The 21,618-nt window shown below is 33.7% G+C and overlaps 1 protein-coding gene across 1 annotated transcript; it reads left to right on the top strand.

Annotated features, from left to right (window-relative positions):
* Window positions 1–14,473: 14,473 nt before the first annotated feature.
* LOC143571702 (putative protein phosphatase 2C 5) lies at window positions 14,474–18,571 on the top strand. The gene is made up of 8 exons (XM_077057060.1): window positions 14,474–14,611; window positions 15,204–15,457; window positions 15,533–15,704; window positions 15,801–16,018; window positions 16,104–16,211; window positions 16,754–16,879; window positions 16,997–17,229; window positions 18,166–18,571. Exons 2-8 carry the CDS (start codon window positions 15,239–15,241, stop codon window positions 18,356–18,358), a joined length of 1,269 nt encoding a protein of 422 aa, XP_076913175.1. The 5' UTR covers window positions 14,474–14,611; window positions 15,204–15,238; the 3' UTR covers window positions 18,359–18,571.
* The last annotated feature ends 3,047 nt before the right edge of the window (window positions 18,572–21,618 follow it).

Raw genomic sequence — 21,618 nt, 5'->3', positions numbered from 1 at the left:
TCTGGAGATTAATCAGAATTTAGTATCAATACTAAAGCTACATTATGACAGTTATGAGGTTTGCATAGCCAACATAAAGTCACGCTTACCTTAAACTCTTATATTATTTGTTATAAATATATGGATTGAAACATTTATAAAATAGAATTAGATGATACTACATACTTTCACAACTTTTGTTATCATGCAAATAAGAATTTAACAAAAGACAAATGAGACTTATAAAATTCATCCCTTAAAACCAAATTTCATGAGAAATCATGACATGGTTGATAAGGGTGAATTTCATCTAATCTCATTCTTAGTGATTTTAATCATGTGTTAGATGCCCTAAACATTACTTGGCTTAAGAAATAAGTATGGGTCCACCATGAGTTATATTTTACTGACATTCGTGGAACTTATTTAAAACGGAATATTCAGACATAATTCTTTCATCATTTAAAAAGCTATTTACTTGTATCTAATCTAACTTCTATGGTCCATGATTTTAAAGAGATCCATTCATATATACCTAATACGATTTCTTCTAATATGTCCCTAAGTTTATTATGACATGTGGATGTTAATAAAATCAAATCAAGTCTAACATATATGTGAGAAATTCCCACATCACGTACCTCATTGAAACTCCTTATGTAGTTTTACTAGAGATATTAAAGATTAGTGGGAGCCTTAAGTGTCTCAATCACAACTTACAAGATTTTCAAGAGGTGGGGGAGTGGAAACTTTATATTATCTCAATTACACCTCTTGTACAAGACAATGCTCCATCACAACACTATTTCATCAAAACTTATCTCTTTAGAATTTACTAATACTACTACTACTACTACTACTACTACTACTACTACTACTACTACTACTACTACTACTACTACTCTTACAAAAGTTTTATTGTTGCTTAAACGTGAGCAAATTTAGATTTCTTACTAAAATAATCCTCACAAGAGAAACTACGACGACTTACATCATTAACTTTTTCTCTACTAGAATCTATTGGTCTATAAATATCAACCCTAAGCATGCTAATTTCCTAAAGGTTTCTAAGGTCAGTGGGAGCAGTAAAAGTCCTTATAATGACTTGTTAAAAGTACAAGAGTCGGGGGATGGGGGGAGAGTCATTAAATTTTACTCCAAAATTAACTCTAGTTACACCTCTTATACACCGTGCTGCACCAACTCTTACACACTTAGAAACCTAAAAATGATAGCAACCTAACCAATAGCTAATTCATAAAACTGAGACTATTAAAATTTGTTAGTGCACGATTGGTGTCTGTAACGACTGAATAAGTTATAGATAGTCTAGTGTCACACCCCGATCAAAGGCGGCAGAACATGTCAGGGCGTAACGTAATGATTGGACAGTAGCTTAAAAGACACTAATTAAAGCGACAATAATTATTTAATTTCATTAACAATAAACAAGTACACAAATTCGATATTAAGAAAGAATTACATCATTTCTTTTTGTATGTTGAATAATATCCTAAGGTAAAACTAATTTCTTCAATCTTGAACAACGTAAATTACTTGTACCTGTAGCATGTATAAAAATATAGTTTGTCAACACGAATGTTTGTGAGAATACATAAGATTTAGTCAAGATATATATAGATAAAAAAAACCACAATTCATATGTTAATGTTGAGCATTACAATTCCTATGAAAATGTAAAGAACTAAATAGATTTGGACACATTCCTATTGATACAGAATCAATGTACTTGGGTAAATGTATGATCATACTTGATGAGAATAGATGAGGATGATATAACAACCACAAAACATAAAATAAACACTTAAACACATAGAGCATAGTCATAGATATTGCAATAATCACACATAAACATATAACGACTAGTGTTTGAAATAGATGTAAAAATACAAAATGAATAAACTTGAATAAGGTATACATGCTACCCCTAAAATATGAAAGATGAAAAATAGGGGTATGTAAACTCATTTGAATAAAGGAGAGCGGTAACTAGAAGATGATAACGGTTAACGTGAACTAGCAAGTTCCACGAGGAGTCTTGACGGTAAGCCCTAGTATTAAAGGTATAATATTAAAATAAATAATCCAACAACGTAAACGAACAAGAAGATGACATGGTGGGTTCATAATGGATTTGGGGATCGATAACGTGTTGAATAATAATTTATATAAATTTTATATAAGTGTAATAAGAACGTAATTAGTTTAAATGTTATTAGAAGTTACGTATTCCTTTTTAAACAACCAAAGTGCTAATTTAATACTATAAAATTATATAAACATATATTATATAATTAAAGGAAAAATTATTTTGATGGTCGGTTCAAGTAAAAATTATTATTATTATTATTAATATTAATATTATTATTATTATTATTAATTTATTTAATAATATTTTAGGTTAGGTTGAGAAAATACATCTATTTATAAGCATAAGGTTAAATGTATATAGTTATACGTAAACATATGTATGTATATAAGTATACACACACGCATAAGAAAAATCTTAAGAAATAAATTATTTTTAGATAAAAAAATGGTGTCTGGTACGCTTAAACGAGTGAAATCATTATATCTTTATATAAAATTAGTTTGGATATATTAATAATTAACTAGACAATTGAAAATGATAGAAATAAAAATAAACAACCAAAACCGGGCCTGGGGGATTCGAACCTGCGCCCCAGGCCGGTTCAAGCTTTACACAATTTGCACCAGTCAACTGGGTTGGTGACTAACCCAGGTATGGAGTGAAAAAGAATTTATATATACAGAGCTCCAGTTTCCTCGAAATCGTTTATGAACCCTAATTTTAATCCGAACCCAATTAATCCATATCTTCGCAAAGGGCTTTCGTTCCCCAATAAATTCCGACCAAAACAAACTAATTAATTACCATAAAAATGGTCAGATTGAAGGAGAACGACGAGATAGGATTCGGCCAAGAACACGAACACAAAATGGGTCTGAAACAACTTCATTGATGAAATTATCTTAAGGCTTTGCTGCGGAATACGATAGAGAGTATGAGGGACGAGTTAATTGCATTTTAGATGAGTATTTATAGTGATTCATGGCCAAGAAGGTCGCGGTTTGTTATGGTTGTGATTAAGAGTCAATTAGCTGTCAATACGTTATAATTTACCATGTATAAAGTGTCGATTTAACGCATCTAAGGTCAAAGAATGATTTGGTGATGCCAATTTCCTGATTTTAGGCCGTGACTTATGGATTGAAGATGGTAATGGATGTGGGTATATGGTGGTGACGGCTTGGAGGGAAATGGGGTTTGAATTGGGTTTGCAATTTGGTCCTTGGTTTATTGTTGTTTGATCATAAGTTGTAAAAACTAAGGGTGGTGGCAAAAAGCGCCCAAATGATATGTTAAACGAAATTACACACAATGAAAATAATATAAGAATTCGTTTTCTTAATAATAAGTGTGGATCCAGAAACATAAGTTTTTTTTATGAACCGGGTTTCGATTTTGAAATTAACAAATGTTACATCTAATCTGTATATTTAATGTAAAATGGCCATTCGCTATGGATTGTATAGCGAATGGATCCATTCGTTAGTTGACTAGGCTATTCGTAAAGATTAATACCCCATTCGCTATGGACTGTATAGCGAATGGAAGCCCATTCGTTATGGAGGCATAATGAATGATGTCTCATTCGTTACTACAGTATAACGAATGAGACCAACTTAACGAATAGGAGCTATTGGCCTATAAATAGGCAGCTCATGTTCATAATTTCAGTGAGATCCAAGCCTTAAGTTAATCCATACCGTTACCATGCCGGATTCTCTCCATAACTTATTGTATTCACCATAATGTATGTATTTCACCATTAACGTAATGAGTAGTATTTAACGTATTCGTATCGTATTGATGTATCGTGTTAGCGGCTAGATCTTGGCTCGTAAAAACGTTTTCTCAATTGGTATCAAAGCAGGCAGCTACTCTCGATGCATCAATTTAAAGTATGATTCAGATCTGAATGGTGTTCTTCGTGTTCATCGTGTTTTTGTTTGGTTTGATCAGATTTTGATCAAATTAAGGTACGAATGTTGAAATTGAAGGTAGATTTATATTTATTAATGAATTCCGAATCTCCCTGTTGATTTTGGAGGTTAATTATGGTGTATTGAAGAATCCACCATGGAAGAGAAAGTTACTGTTTGATCAGATTTGTATCAAATCAGTAGATATTAAGTTAACTTGATGATTAATTCAGGTTTGTGATGAAAATCCGAGCCTTCGTGGTTCAATTTGGTAAACTATCATGAAGATTTGATGAATCTGCCATGGATGAAGTTCAAATCTACAGATTATGGTGATGTAACAAGATTATTCGGCGATCTAACTGATTTTTCCGGTGCAACGTCGTTTTTCTGGTGAACAGTAACATATCCAACAACCCATTCGTTATGATATTGTAGCCATTCGTTACGGGATTTTAACGAATGGAGGATATTCGTTATGGAGTTTAACGAATGTGTACAGGGTTATTTATAACGAATGTGGACTCATTCGTGCAACTGTTCTAACGAATGTGAATAGTTCTAACGAATGAAGTCTGGTTAATTTATAATGAATGTCAGTTCATTCGTTATTGGATCAGACGAATGTGTTCCTTAACGTATGGGACCTCATTCATTCAACTGTTTTAATGAATGAGGATGGTATTTTATAACGAATGTGATGTCTATTCGTTCAAAGGTAACGAATGAAGACACATGTTAACGTATGAGGACACTGTTTTAACATATGGGATGATTAGTTGACGAATGGTGATTAGGATAATGTATGGGATGACGAATGAAGCCTCATTCGTTCTTTGAGCTCATTTGTCATTGTTTTAAGGTAAAAAAAATAAACAAGAGTAAAAAATAATAAAGAGTATTTTAGAAAAATTTTCTTAAACGAAATTTTTGTGGGATGTTCCTAATGTATTGAGTACTCTTCCTGTGAATTTTGGTAACTGTTTTTCGATCTACTTTTTACGCATTTCTACTGGCCGAGGGGGGGACCACGAGTAATTTAAGGAGGAGATTGTTTGTGAGTCTTGAAGACTGTTCAAGACCTTACTAATTTTGTCAAGAAAAGGGGGAGATAAAAATTTCATAGAGTTTATTTGGCATGTATCTTCCTACGTTTGCAAGGGTTTCTTAAAAATTATTGCAATTCGGGTGGTAATTCATGCTAGTAAAGCTACATTTGACTGGGTTCAAGACTGCAATTGTTCTTCGATTGCCGATTGGTTTGTTCGAGATTGAAACCTGACTATGTGGGATACGAGTGTCTGTCCGTTTACTTCTTTTTGAGAGACTTTGTTCCTGACTATGTTGGCTACGAGTATACGACGAATTACTTGTGTTGAAGGTGACAATTCTCGAATGGGTTGATCTTACTGAAGAATATATTAGTCTTGTCATTAGATTGAAGAATTTGATCGTTTTGGATTGATTAGTGGAGGTTGGAACTGTGAATCATATGCTCAAAACATTAGTGCATCTTTGCGAATGGGATGTAGAAGAGCTTCAAAGAGTTAATTTGGGATAAACGTTATAAAGAGAGGGAAAGCCGAAGTGAAAGTTGTTGAATGATTGAAATTGAATCAATGGGCATATAGTACCTTCCAAGATCGGCCAACCGACGTTTCTAATTTGAAAATATGAATCAAATTGTTAATAAAATTACTGTCATATCGAAGCCGTCCTATATCGTTCCAAAATTGATATATAAACAACATAACAATCCAATTAAATGAGTTCGCAACACCCTCTAAACATCGCGATCAAAACCTATGTACTTAATTGGGTCATAACACTCTGTAATTACCTGTTCATCATCGTTCTAGGGCCGACAACGTATTGATCTATTTAACCTTCTGTCCTTTGTCATTTGAGGATTTCTCCTTTTAACTTCCGAAGAGCATAACTATTGTTTACTACCGTTCTTACCGCATTCGTTTATCTCTTGCTTATTGCTAAGGTGAGTACCACATTCCCCTATTTTACTTCTTTTTCCACGTTATGGGGACATGCGCGTAAATTATATTTCTTATATATACTTATACTTAAAACTGCAACTATTGTCTTATGTGTTAACAACTTATACCTTACTTGTTTATGTGCTTATTTGCTTTGTATGCTTCCGCATTCTGAGAGGTCCAACATAATCTCAGTCTAGTATGATCATACGCCAGTCGTTATAGCCTTCGTGCTTATCGACATCTCAGTTATACTTGCTCATTTGGTTAATTTTTTATTCTCATATGACTTGTTGCAATTACTTATTTTTATTTATACTATATTTACATTTAAACTGATGTGTTGCTCACTCAACATGTGTTGTTGACAAAATTCTATTTTATACGTATATGCAGGTTATCACAGAAAGTTAATGCAGGTTGGTGAAGACTTAGTGAAGAATTTAAGTTAGAAAATAATTAATCAAAATCATTTGTGATATAAGTTGTAATGTTGTATGATTATGAATTATGTGTTTGTTTGTATTTGATTTATTTGAAAACTAAATTTAATTAATAGATATTGCCATTTTAATAATGCATGATAGTTACATTTGAAAAGCTGTGAGCAATCAGTTCGCATCTCGGAATTTCCGCCGTAGGTTGGGGTGTGACAGATTGGTATCAGAGCCGAAGGATTAAGATTGGTCGTTAGAAATTGCCTTAGACACATGTTTAGGAGCCTTATACGTGCCTATCTGTTTGCCTTTATGTATTCAATTTTAAATTGTTTACCGCCTTCCTAGATAATTATTTATTAATTATTGTATTGTTATGCACACATACACAAATCCGAGGCTATGCCTCAACATTCAAAGAAAATTTTTCAAAATTAGATTACTTTTTATTTTTGAGAAATTCCTTAAGAATTCCCACCTGTTGTTTTCACTCGTACACCTTAGGGCTAGGCTATATGGCATGTCCCTATTACAAATGAAAAGATGAGAGAAACTGTGAGTTGGGCACTAGAAAAACGGTTCCAAGAACCAAAGGTAAGACGTTATTCCTTACCTGGGTGATAACCTGACCACAGTACTCAACCCTATGGACCCGAGCGAGACCTAAAAATGCCATATGACCGACACCCTAAGATGTCAACCATGACCACATTAGTGGTTGCATCCCTATAATATTTTTTAAACCGAATTCACGGTGGTTCATGGCTAAACTCAGTTTTCCCGATTATTGTGTTCCGTTATTTAAATGGTTAGTTGGGTGAAAAATCCATGGAACCCATGGGCACTCATACTATCCATTTCTTAACTTTTTTTTTGTATTTTTGTTGGAGTAAACAAATGCGGTGATTCACAAGAATCTCCAAATTCCCATATTTATTTCGACAGTTCGTTATTTAGTTTGGTCGATTAAAACCCATGTAAAGCTCATTGGGCCTTCAAACTTCATTGCATTCTTAATTCATTAACTAGTTGGGATAATCAAATTGCCATGTAACGCTCATGGGCTGTCCAAGTCAGTTGTTTTTCGTTAGTTCGTTGGGTCATTCAAATTGCCATGGAAAGCTCATGGGAGGCCAACATCCACAATTTATATTTCGTTAGTTTATTGTAAACTTAATAAAAATCTAAATTTTAAACTGGCTTAACTCCTCATGTGGTCATCACACATTAATCTTATTGACTACATCATTTAATAACTATTTACGCAATGTACCCCCCTCATCTTATAAACTTTTACTTTTGATCCTCATGACGCAATTCCCCTTACTTCTTAACGCAACATTATAATAACTTATCTTCATAATTAAACAATTTACTATTCTTATGATTTCCTCAATTTATCCTTCATCTTATAAATCCTCATTTTTGGTCCCTATAAAATGTCTCATTCAAGAAACCAACGTTATCCTCGACATCAATCGTTTGATTCTCATAATCACCGTATGGCTGCCTGTATTGCCAAAGAGTTAACTATTGTGATCCCTAGGATAGTAACCCAAATTCAAAAAATCAGTGCAACCGATTCAACTTTTCCCACTAATTCCTCTACTGGTGACCACAAACCATCTACCTCCACTCATCCTCACAACAAGAAATGTAAGAACGTTGTTGGAACAAATCCTACCCACCCACAGGTCTCCTCAAACAAGAAACCTTACCTCAGTCCTTTTCCATTATGCTCCATGTGTAACCGTCATCACTCGGTTAAATCCCTATGCCGTCGCTGCATCTAATGCAACCGTTACGGCCATCTTGCTAACACCTGCCGTGTCCCGCCTACTGCACAAGCTGTCCCGCAACAACCTACCCCTATTGCCTAACCTGGTGTTCCTAATACCCGGTGCTTGCTACCATTGTGGAAACCCAAATCACCTCTGTAATGTGTGCCCTCAACTTACCCAAGCTCATCAAGCCCAAACTACGACTACACCCTACTACTTGACCCATGCTCACCAGGCTCAAACTCATCAACCTCATGACCCTCAAGTTCCTCCCATCAATTAAGGTCAACCTTACTTAACCCAACACTACCAAACCCCACAACCACAAGCTCAAGTTTATCTGACATATTTCCACCAAACAACCTTCTTGCAAACTATTCAAGCTCACGCTACCCCAAATCAATCTACCTCGACTGCTCCAAATCTTATAAATGCAACTCATCATGGTGCTTCAAGTCACGTCAATTAAGCTACTCAAGGACCTCGAAGAATTTTGCCGTTTTCTTTATCTGTCTTTATTATCTTGTCTTTTTCTTAATTATAATATCATAACGCCTTTTCGTGGCCTTGAATTATTTCATTTTGAACTATTTATCCTTCACGTATCGTACTTTATAAATAAAGTTTCTTTTCGTTAAATATATTGTTTATTAAAGCCTACTACTGTTCTATTTCCTTACCTTCATTCATCACAACTAATTTTATTAACCTCAACTATTAATAAGTTATTATTTTTTTCCAACTTTAAATACTTATACTTTTGTGTTAAAAGATGTTTTAGAAACTCTTCTATTTAAATCAACCCCAACTTAAGAAATATTTTATACATTGGTTTTATAATTAAAAATTCTTGAAACTTTTGTTTACTAAAAATCATGTATTTTCAAACGTTTTGTAAATCCACACGATGGGACGAATCATGTGGACCATCCGACGATGAAAATAATTATGGTCCAGAACATAATTATTGAAGTCCTTGCATGGAAATCAAGATTCGTAAGATTATGTGTCATAATATAGAATTGAAAGTGGTTGGGATAATGCTACAAATGTAAAAAAATGATAAGGACATGGTGGATACGCCGCTGGTACATCTTATATATAAGTTCCCTTATTGGATTTTCATTTGGAGCGTTGTTTTAACTATTCAAAGTTCTGTGTTATGATAAATTTTTAAATTTTATTTTAAAAATTTTCTTTTCCTCAAACTTTAATGGTATTGTTATAGTATTCTTTAATTTCGGGACGAAATTTACTAAAGTAGGGGAGACTGTAACAACTCGGACTTTTCAAAGTTAATATTTATACTAAAACCCAATGCTCGGGAAATTTTATCACTTTTATCTAGTTAATTAAATTATTATATTGTTTAATTAATTTTATAATATAAATATAATTTTCTTACTTTGGCAAAAACCACCCAAAATCAAACTTAAACCCCAAGTGTTTCCATCCTCAAACTTTAGGGGCTAAAATGCAAAATTTATTTTAACCCATTCAAAATCTGTTAACCCGTTTACCCAATCCCTAAACCATACCCATGTGGTAAACGCGATATCAATTCTTGTGCCTTGGACCTTAATTCTCGTGGACTTTTCTGGAAATTGAATCAATGGGCATATAATACCTTCCAAGATCGGCCAACCGACGTTTGTAATTAGAAAACATGAATCAAATTGTTACTACAATTACTGTCATATCGAAGCCGTCCTATATCGTTCCTAAATTGATATATAAACAACATAACAATCCAATTAAATGAGTTCGCAGCACCCTCTAAACATCGCGATCAAAACCTATGTACTTAATTGGGTCATAACACTCTGTAATTACCTGTTCATCATCGTTCTAGGGCCGAAAATGTATTGATCTATTTAAACTTCTGTCCTTTGTCATTTTGAGGATTTCTCGTGGTAACTTCGGAAGAGCATAACTCTTGTTTACTACCGTTCTTACCGCATTCGTTTATCTCTTGCTTATTGCTAAGGTGAGTACCACATTCCCCTATTTTACTTCTTTTTCCATGTTATGGGGACATATGCGTAAATTATATTTCTTATATGTACTTATACTTAAAACTGCAACTATTGTCTTATGTGTTAACAACTTATACCTTACTCGTTTATTTGCTTATTTGGTTTATATGCTTTCGCATTTGGAGAGGTCCAACATAATCTCAGTCTAGTATGATCATACGCTAGTCGTTATAGCCTTCGTGTTTCTCAACATCTCAGTTATACTTGCTCATTTGGTTAATTTATTATTCTCATATGACTTGTTGAAATTACTTATTTTAATATATACTATATTTAAATTTAAACTGGTGTGTTGCTCACTCAACATGTGTTGTTGACAAATTCTATTTTATACTTATATGCAGGTTATCATAGAAAGTTAATGCAGATTGGTGAAGACTTAGTGAAGAATTTAAGTTAGAAAATAATTAATCAAAATCATTTGTGATATAAGTTGTAATGTTGTATGATTATGAATTATGTGTTTGTGTGTATTTGATTTATTTAAAAACTTAATTTAATTAATAGATATTGCCATTTTAATAATGCATGCATAGTTACCTTTGAAAAGCTGTGAGCAATCAGTTCGCGTCCCGGCATTTCCGCCGTAGGTTGGGGTGTGACATAACGAATGGGAGCTGATGGCCTATAAATAGGCAGCTGTTGTTCATAATTTCAGTTAGATCCGAGGCTTAAGTTAATCCATACCGTTACCATGCCGGATTCTCTCCATAACTTATTGTATTCACCATAATGTATGTATCTCACCATTAACATAATGAATAGTATTTAATGTATTCGTATCGTATTGATGTATCGTGTTAGTGGCTAGATCTTTGCTCATATAAACGTTTTCTCAATTACCGAATAATCAACTTAGGAGGCCATCTAGGTTTTAAAACTCACTAACATTGATGATTATGTAAACTCCCTAACTTAAGTTGAAATGGATGTTGGAATGCTTAATGATCCTACCCCTTCTAATTAAACCACTAACATAAATCAATCATCTATGGGAATAAAGCTAATATTAGCAAATAACTTCATAAGTCAAAATAATGTTTGAGATTTGTTGAAACACATAAGGGAGTTCATAACTAAAGTAAATCTTAATACAAATGTTAAAGACACTAAGAAGCACGATTGGTTGTTAAATGTTATATGCAAAAGGGAATAAATCATCAAAGAATCTTATAACCAATATTACAAAAGTTTTCTTTGAGGATCATCATTGTTCAAGTAGCTTATAATAGTTAAAGAGCTACGTTAGAAGAACATTAAAACAACTTTCCCTAACAAATGACTTGCATATTTACATGTTCATTAAACAACCTGCAAGTTCTAAACTGAAGGTCAAAGAACACTTAGTATGTAAGTCAATAAAATCCTTGTATGGGTTAATGCAGACATCATAATGTGATGAAATCTTTATACAATTATTTTTTATCAAAAACCAAGTGGATTAATGTACCTACCTCAAGATGAGTGGGAGCAACTAAAAACAAACTTGTCCTTATATAGATGACATTCTTCTGACAAGTATATGTTACATAAGTCAAAACATTGTTCGTACATACTTTAATATGATAGATCTCAGAAATATCCCTTACGTAATAGATATCATAACATTCTGAGATAGACCCAAAGGAACGTTAGTTTTGTTCTATAAGTTTTACCTTAAATGGGTCCTTAAACATGTAACAAACAATATTGCTCTATTTAGAGGATATAGGATCATCGAGATTATTACCTTATGCTTCATCAAGCAGAAGCCTCATGTAGGTTTAAGTATATACTCGTTCAGATATTACTCAAATTGCAACATACTAGATATGTCAAGGTTAATGTGAAGCATCTAAAAGAGTTTAAAAATATCTTTAAAGGAAACGAGAGACCATAAATTAAAATGAAGAAGTGAGAACTCAAACGATTGATTACCCTAAACTTTGTTATATTCACCGATAACATAATGTAATTTTCGGGATATATTCTTATGTCAGCAGATAAATCTATCTTATGGAGGAGTCATAATGAACTGATAACACCAATCTAAGTTATAATGACATAATATGTTGATTAATCATAACGCAATTAGCAAAAAAAATGTTGTTAGAAAATTTATCAGTGGACTCATAAGTTTATTAACTCCATATAAATTATATATTGAAGACTTATTGTGATAAAGTCAGCTACCATGTTTTCTCAAACAGTAACAGTTTGAGAGGTGCTGCATTAAATTTCGATATGAATCTAATTATTCGTTTATTAACAAATTCAGGAATCTAAATTTTCGTATCGAATACATTCATGATATGTTTAAGGATCCTATAACTAAAGGTCTAATACCAATAAGTATTATGAAAGCGCTTATAAATATGAGGGGTTTATTTGATGACCGTGTACATCAACATATCGTAATATGAATGATTAACTATTAATTTCCTCATCAGTTTTGATTTTGTATGTCTCTTAATATGCTCCGCATGCATAATGACATATAGACAAATTATTATACAAATCAAACGTTTGAAGGGCTTACTTGGAAATTTTGATTATAACTACTTAGGTTTTAAATAAGGACTGCAATATGATTAATGAGGGTCTTGAGCTGATGTTCAATTCAATGACTGTATTTCTCTGCTCCAGTTTGAGTTTAAAGCTAAAATGAGAATTAACTTCTGATCAGACTAATCTAATACTCATAATAAATGATTATTCGGCCAAGTGGGAGAATGTAAGATTATATATATTTATATATGGTTATTATAATCATTTATATTATAGTAGATCAAAATATTAACTATACCTTATTATATATTAGTTTGGTAATTGTTGATGAACCATATTACCAATAATTAACTAATAAAGGGTTTTCTCTTGAGTGTATATATATAGAGAGAATAATAACATCATAACCTAATCTCACACACATACAATTTTGTGTGCCTCCTCTCTCCTAAAACCGGGTTTCTATCAAGAACCATAATATCATCCTTAACTATACATCCTAAATAGGAACTCGATCAAGATGACAAACATGTCGACCACATCATACTCTGTTGCGGTTACTACTCTCCATGCTGTAACAGGTTTATTTTTATTCATGTTTTCTATTACTTACATAAAGAATTGATCAACAACCCTGAAATTTCGAATATATTCTGTTGGTGAAACTATCACTTTCCCCTTCATTTGATTACTTAGTCGAGTTACCACCATGCTCCATTTACGTTGACTTCCCATTTGCTAAGGCATAATATTGACTTGTATCAAAGTGGGTTCTCTTATACCGTTAAACCAACTAAAATAAACTACCATCATATTCTTTTATTGAATTTTGATTTCCACACACATCCTCTAAGCACATCATGTTCTTTTATTGAATTTTGATTTCCACACACATCCTCTAAGCAGTCATTTTGCGCTTGCCCGTTACAATGAAGCCAATTTATAAGTCACATTATGACCAAATTTATAAGATTTCACGTATTAAAATAACTTCATTGTCATAAAAGATATGATATTATAATGATGTTAGCAAAATCATGTATGCTAATATCAAATAATATTCATAACAGTTTTAGCTCTGTGTAAAACATTTATTGGTAGCGGAAGAAAAGATTGATGGAAAGAGAAAATTCAAGATGATTTATGTTTTCAAGTAGGAGGTTAAACGCGATCGTATTTAATTACAATATCATTTAGGTTATTTTGCTTGTTATACCTCGTTTATCAACACTTTTTCAACTTTTACAAAACAATTTAATAATAACCAAATCCCACAATGTAGATCGTTATGAACAGACCTGATACTTATTACAGAAATCATCGAACAACACATCAACATCGAATACTCCATCAACTTCAAACAATGGAATCAAATAACCCGTTAAGACATTAGAAAACCCATTAACAAGCGGGGAGTGTGACAAAAGCACAAAGTAATTTATATACGAAGCCAAAATCAATACATTTTTTTCCCAATATAATACACCTATGATAAACCACTACAAAATCTCTTACTAGCATTCATACAAAGAGAGAGTGGGTGTAAAAAAGATATTTATTATTTTATTTTGTAAAACAGTATTTACAAAACTTTAAGCAAAGTTAATGAGTTTATAATACCAGTAAATTAAAGAAAAAAAAAGGAAAAGGGAAAAAATATGAAAAATGAAAAAGGAAAAAAGAAAGTAGGCTTTGGTGGATTAGAAAGGTAGAAAATGTGGGACACACACATAACATTTGCCCCAAAAATACCCATTCTCTCTCTTCAATCTTCTTCTTCTTCCCCGATTTCACTTTCTCTCTCTACAATCATCAAATTCTTCAATGTGGGTCTAATTTCCGATAGATCTGATTGCAACTTCCTCCTCAATGTAAGTCTCATTTTCTCGATTCATTTTGCAGATCGTTTGTTTAATTGAGTTATTACGTTTGCTTCAGTTGTTGGATTCGTGGGGGGGTTCTTTTTATATCCGAATTGATGATTTGAAATTGTGGGCAGGGGTTTTTCTTTTTATGAAAAATTGTTCAATTAGGGTTTTTTTATACGTTACAATTTTCGGTTTTTATGAAGATTTGGGTGATTCAGTGTTTGCATTACAGTTTAGCGTTTTTTCTTTTTCTCAATGAAGATCTGTGTAATCGAGTGTTTGCATTACAGTTTTTTACGTTTTTTTTTTTATTATTTTAAATTTATTTATGAAGATTTGTGTAATTGAGTGTTTATGTATGTTTCAGTTGTTCAATTCGATTGTCTGTATCCGAATTGCGAATTTGAAATCGGTGCAGTGGAATTTACATTACAATTTAGTTTTTTTTTTTATGAAGATTGAGTGTTTACACTACAATTTAGGGTTTTTCTTAATGAAGATTTAAGTTCATATGGATGTTATTGTTGATGGATTATGATCAGGTGATGAATTTGGGAGTAGTTTAGTTTCTGATGTGATTTTGAAATTGAATTAGGGTTTCAGTGTCATGATGAGAATCCACAGCTTAAAATGAGCGAATTGGAAGCCTTCACAATGAAAACAAAGTCGTCAGCTCTCGTACCTCTCGGAACCCTAATTGGTCGGGAGCTTCGTCATGGAAATGTGGAGAAACCTACTGTTAATTATGGACAAGCTGCACTTGCAAAGAAAGGGGAAGATTACTTCTTGATCAAGCCCGATTGCCACAGAGTTCCTGGAAATCCTTCGACATCTTTCTCGGTTTTCGCTGTATAGATACCAACAGTTCCTTATATGCTTAAACATCTTGTATTTTGGTACCGAGTTTTTTTTTTTTTTGGGTAGATCTTTGATGGGCATAACGGTATATCGGCTGCGATATTTGCAAAGGAAAACTTATTAAACAACATAGTAAGCGCGATTCCTAAAGATTGTGAACGGGAAGAATGGCTTCAAGCACTTCCAAGAGCATTGGTTGCAGGGTTTGTGAAAACCGACATCGAGTTTCAACAGAAAGGTAACATATTTTACTTTTGAGTGGTTGACGTCATATATTAGATTATTATCTCTTTTTATGGCATTTGCTTATTCAGTTGTTATTGATGAATAATAGGTGAGACATCTGGTACAACGGTTACGTTTGTTGTTATTGACGGGTGGACTATAACCGTTGCATCTGTTGGGGATTCACGGTGCATATTAGACACGCAAGCGGGCGTGGTATCACTGTTGACCGTTGACCATAGGCTTGAAGAGAATGTTGAAGAACGGGAACGTGTGACTGCAAGTGGCGGTGAAGTTGGACGCCTCAATATTTTTGGAGGGAATGGGGTATGAATAAAAGTCAACTTCAATTTGAAATTATGTGCTTGCAGTCAATTTCAAGTTGTATATATTTTATGACTTTATTTTATAGGTGGGCCCACTTCGCTGTTGGCCTGGCGGTTTGTGCCTCTCGAGGTCTATTGGTGATACAGATGTCGGGGAGTTTATCGTTCCAATACCACATGTTAAGCAAGTAAAGGTACGTCTGTAAACGAACTGAACCTTCAGTGAAGGTTTATGCTCGTTTATTTAATAAATAAACGAGCATGAACAATTTTTTTTGCTCATTTGGTTATATGAACGAACATCAAGCATGTATCGTTCGTTCATGTATGTTTGCAACGTCCGTTTATGTTCGCTAGTTTACGTTTGTTAACTTTGTTCATATACGTTTTTTTACATATTTATTTAAAATTTTTAGATCCCTTACAACTTAATCTAGTTTTTATTAACTTTTTAGGCCCAACGGCTAACACATTGTTCTTCACATTACTTTTTAACTGGTTTTGACAATTATGTTCATTAATATATTTTCTGTTATATTCGTTCATCTACCTTTGTAACCGTTTGTTTGTATTGCTAACGAGCAGGAAACATTCATATTTTTAACTAACAAACACAAACAAGAAAACTATGTTCGTTTAATGTTTGCTCGATTCCTTTACAAGCCTAAGTGAAGGTTGCAAATATATTTGGAAACTATTAAAAGTTAAAACCAACACGTTTAAATTTCATATGTAGCTTTCAAGTTCTGGTGGTAGACTTATAATAGCTTCTGATGGAATTTGGGACGCATTATCATCTGAAACAGCTGCACAATCGTGTCGTGGATTGCCTGCTGAACTTGCTGCAAAGCTTGTAGTCAAGGTTTTATGACCATTAATGAATTAAATATAACCTTTATTTCACATATACACTTATAACTTTGTAAGTTATATCCCTGATATTAGATTTTTTCTTTTAATGGTTTGTATATGGTTTTAGGAGGCTTTAAGGTCCCGTGGGCTAAAAGATGACACGACATGTGTGGTGGTTGATATTATACCATATGGGTATCCAGCAATACCTCAAACTCCCAAAAAGAAACAAAATCTTTTAACTTCACTCATTCATGGAAAAAGGTTTCATACGTCTTTGAATAAAGGGCCAAGTAAGCTTTCTTCTGTTGGGACTGTTGAGGAGCTGTTTGAAGAGGGTTCTGCAATGCTTGCTGAAAGGTATGTTGAAGATCAACTTTTTTCTTTATAAGTATTAATGTTAAAATTGAAATTCAATTAATTATTAGCAATTATTAAAGGCCAGTTTTTGTAAAAAGGAGTTTGGCAAGTGTATGAAGCCACCATGGTGCGGCACGTGTATTTTAAGCCAAGGGTATATGCGTCTGTGTGATTGCAACTTATAATTATGCACCACATGTATATAATTACGCACTGCTATAATCAATGGTATCAACGTTTCTAAAAAAAGTCATTTTAAATATAGTAATACTATACCTAGACAATCGGATTAAACGTAATAAAATTATCGATTTTATGGTACATTTTTTCACTGCTATAATCAATGGCACATCAACGTTTCTAAAAAAAGTCATTCTTAAAAATTGTAATACTATACTCAAATTAAACGTAATAAAATTTTCGATTTTATGGTGCATTTTTTTTAAAACAATGAAAAATATAAAAGTTATTTGTGTTTAAAAAATGGTGCAACTAGATTTATTTAGCCACGAAAAAGTCACCAATGGGTTTTTTGCCCTTTCTCATTTATTTATTTTCTACTATTTACAATTTTGCCATCGTCTCAGTTTTAACTGTTTAAAAAGTTTGATCGATTCGATGGTATAAACCCCTTTCTACGCTTAGTAAGAGAATAGTCGTTTTAAAAATATATGGGAATCCTATACTCAAACCAAACATGAAGAAATTCTCGATTTATGGTATAATATTTTACAAAAAATCAGAAATATATATAATTTAATTGTATTCAAAAAGGTTGTTGCAACTAGATCTAACCAAAAAGGGTCAACAATATTTGTTTTGCCCTTTCAGTCATTTCTAACTTTATTATAACCATTAAAAGTTGATCATTTAGTATGAAAGTTTTCCTATTTATTTAATCAGGATTCTATATGACATGTTGTGTATTCATTGCAGGTTGGGAAAGGGTTTGCCTCTGAATTCGGGAATCTTTAGATGCGCGGTTTGTCAAGGAGATGAGGCGCCAAATGATGACACATCCGGAACAATATTCTCGGCATCATCGGGACCCATGTTGTGTTCAAAGTGTAGAAGAAAGAAAGATGCAATGGAAGGGAAGAGGGCGAGTGTATCGACATTGATGATATGATATAACCCAATCCAAGTAAGGTAAATACTGATACATTCTTTTATTGGCAGTGTGAGCAAATGATATCTTTTGCTTAAACCTTGAAACCGCGTGTGCAAGAGATCTAAGATACAGAATTGGTAGGTGTTGTGGAGGGTGTAGGAGTGTGCGTGTCGATTATATTTTGTGCTCGGCTGACTAATTGAGAACAAATGCGACAATATATATATATATATATATGTATATATATATATATATATAAGAAAGTATATGAGTGTGATAGTGTTTGGTTGTGCAAGTGACTGTAATGTCCGTTGATGTTATATTCTGTTTAAACTTGTTTTTAATCACCTTATTTTTTTGTTTTTAAATATTTTATTATCTGAATATGTTAATCTCTCCACCACCACCACCGCCTTATTGGACCACTGAGCACCGGTGTCACCGCCACCTTCTTCCTCTTGTCTTCCCCTAATCTTTCAATTTCTTGTTGCAATTACAAAAGATCTTAGATCTAAATACAGTGATGGATTCTGAATTTTTTCCAAGTGGGTTCATTGTTTCTAGATGCTAAAGTTTTATAGGTACGGACAGAGAAATTTTCAGATTGTTTTGACGGTTTGAGTCGGGCAGGATCGGTTCAACTATTTTAGGGGCGTGAAGGAACAAAAATTGGGCCTTTTACAAAAATAAATATTTTTTTGTTTACAATTGGAAACTCCCTTGTACTTTATAAGATAATCATAACTCAACAACTTTGGTAGCCATATCTTGATTGAACCAAAAATAAGGTATATGAGGGGTTGAGGCTCATGTAATCCATTATAGCGACAAATAGGCGCCCCAACATAGAGGTGAACATCGTAACCGGTTAACCGGGTATTAACCGATTTCTAACCGTTTTCCTAATCGGTTAGTAACCGGTAATACTCTAACCGGTTCATAACCGGTCCAAACCGCCGGTTTATAACCAGTTATTGATTTCAGGAGAGTAAACCGGTTAGTAACCGTTTTTTTGTAAACCGGTTTTTAAAACCGGTTATTTACGTAAAAAAAAGTTGCAGCCCTCAGTTACCGTTATGAACAGTAATATTACCGTTTTTTGACTGCTTTTGTGAACGTTGGACCCATTTTAACCCTTCATAATTAGTATAAATAAGTATGGAGTGTGTTGGGTTGATTACACCACTTCCCGAGCTCTCAAAAACGCAAAAAACCGCAAAAAAAAAAAAACGAAAAACTGCAAAACCAAACTCAAAACCGCGACAAAAACCGCACAAAAAAATGTCTACACTTGAACAACTTGGTAGTTTAACCATCGTGCAAATTATCACAACAAACCGAGATAAAACCCTTTGGTGTAATTTCGACAAGTGCGAAATGTCGAACGGGACGTTTAAGGCTCGGTGCAAAAAATGTGGAAAATTTTACGCACCCGAGTCGAACTCCTCTTTAAGGCTTCACCTACAAAAACATTGTGATGTTGTGAAAAACAATCCGGCCACGGATCAAGCGAATCTTTCAACCGATGGAGGCGACATTTGGGTTTTCAACCTCGACAAAGTTCGTGAAAGTATGGCAAAATTTGTCATTCAAGAGGGCTTACCGTTTGATCACTTTGACAACCCGCGCTTGACAAAGTTGATCCAAGAAACACTCCAACCTCGTTACCAACATGTAAGTCGCACTACCTTAAGACGCGATTGTTTAAAAATGTGGAAAAAAGCTAAACAAGAATTAGTTTTGGGTTTCGAAAACTTAAAAACCGATGTTTGGTCGGCTCCACACAGTATACCGTTTTCGTATCTTTGCGTTACCGCGCATTGGGTTAATCCCGACACGTGGCAAATGATGAAGCGTACGATCGCGTTTGAGTTATTTAGTTATCCTCACACCGCCCAAAACTTGTTTTATATTTTAGATAATGTTATACAAACATTTAAATTACAAGACAAACTTTTTTCAATATCTTTCGATAACGCGTCAAATAATACCGCCGCGGTTCAAAAACTAAAACTAAAATACCAACCGATTTGTAACGGTGTTTTCTTTCATACTCGATGTGTTGCACATATCATTAACTTGGTTGTGCAAGACGGTTTAAAAGTTAAGCAAATAAAAAAAGTAACCGAGCGTTTTAGAGGAATGTTAACCGATATTTTTAGAGCTAGTAAGCAAAGACATACAAGATATTTGCAATTGTGTATCGATACGAATTCCGTCACTTTAGGTTCGTATTTCGGCGTACCTACTAGGTGGAATTCAACTTGGTTTATGCTTGATAACGGGTTAAGACAAAGACCGACTTTGGAATTATTTCATGACAATCTTGCTAAGAAACCAAAAGTTAAGGCATTTTCGGTGAGGGGTTGGGAAATGATTTCAAAGTTAAGCGAGTTGCTAAAGTTTTTAAAACCGCAACCACTTATTTGTCGGGAGTTTATTATCTGACGAGTCCGTTGGTTCTTCATCAAATTTGGTTAGTTTGTGTCAAAATAAATGATTTTGAATATGTTGATCCAATATATGATTAAATGATAGTTCCATTGAAATCAAAATTGAGAAAATATTTTGAAGAATTGCCGGCGGTTTTTACTTGTGCCGCCATATTGAACCCGACTTTAACCTTTACCGGGGTTGAAACTTTAATCGAAAAATGTGTTTGGGCTTTGGAGTTGCATTTAGATGACCCGAATTGTACATCAAAATAAGTGAGAAAATTTAATACTTATTTAGAAAACATGTTTAAACATTATGCTCTTAAATATGGTTCGACAACGAGCGTTCGACAATCAATGGGTTTTGGAGAAAGCTCGTCGTCATCAAGTAACCAAAACATAAGTTTGTTTAATGATATAAGAAACGATAAACTTAAAAGAGCTCGTGGTAGCGCACCAAATAGCGAGCTACGCCAGTATGGTGCAACCGATTTTATGTTCATGGCAAATGATTTTGAAAACTTTGATATTTTTGGTTGGTGGAAGCAAATGGAACCACAATTTCCCGTGCTTGCCGCCATGGCAAGTTACTAACCGTCCAAGCTTCTACGGTAGCTTCATAGAGTGTTTTTTCTTTGAGTGGTAGGATTCTAACGATACGAAGGACGAGGGTAACACCGGAATCGGTGGAAATGTGCATTTGCTTAAAAGACCACTTGGATGCGTTGGACCCTATCCAACATACATCTAATCTTGAAGGAGAGCTCGTTGTTGAAGAAAAGCTACATGAAGAAGAAGTAGCAATTGGTGCCGCACAACCACTAACCGAGGAAGAACAAATGT

This window comes from Bidens hawaiensis, unplaced genomic scaffold (genome assembly GCF_021521415.1).
Source record: "Bidens hawaiensis isolate Kalapana, Puna unplaced genomic scaffold, B.hawaiensis_p1.1 tig00025541_1, whole genome shotgun sequence".
NCBI lineage: Eukaryota > Viridiplantae > Streptophyta > Magnoliopsida > Asterales > Asteraceae > Bidens > Bidens hawaiensis.
This window is presented reverse-complemented; position numbering and strand designations above follow the sequence as displayed.

Bases quoted from the DNA above. Each gene is read 5' to 3' on its own strand.
- LOC143571702 (XM_077057060.1), top strand. From the start codon at position 15,239: ATGAGCGAATTGGAAGCCTTCACAATGAAAACAAAGTCGTCAGCTCTC. The intron at 15,458-15,532 runs GTATAGATACCA...TTTTTTGGGTAG, and splicing joins CATCTTTCTCGGTTTTCGCT to ATCTTTGATGGGCATAACGG. The intron at 17,230-18,165 runs GTATGTTGAAGA...TATTCATTGCAG, and splicing joins TCTGCAATGCTTGCTGAAAG to GTTGGGAAAGGGTTTGCCTC.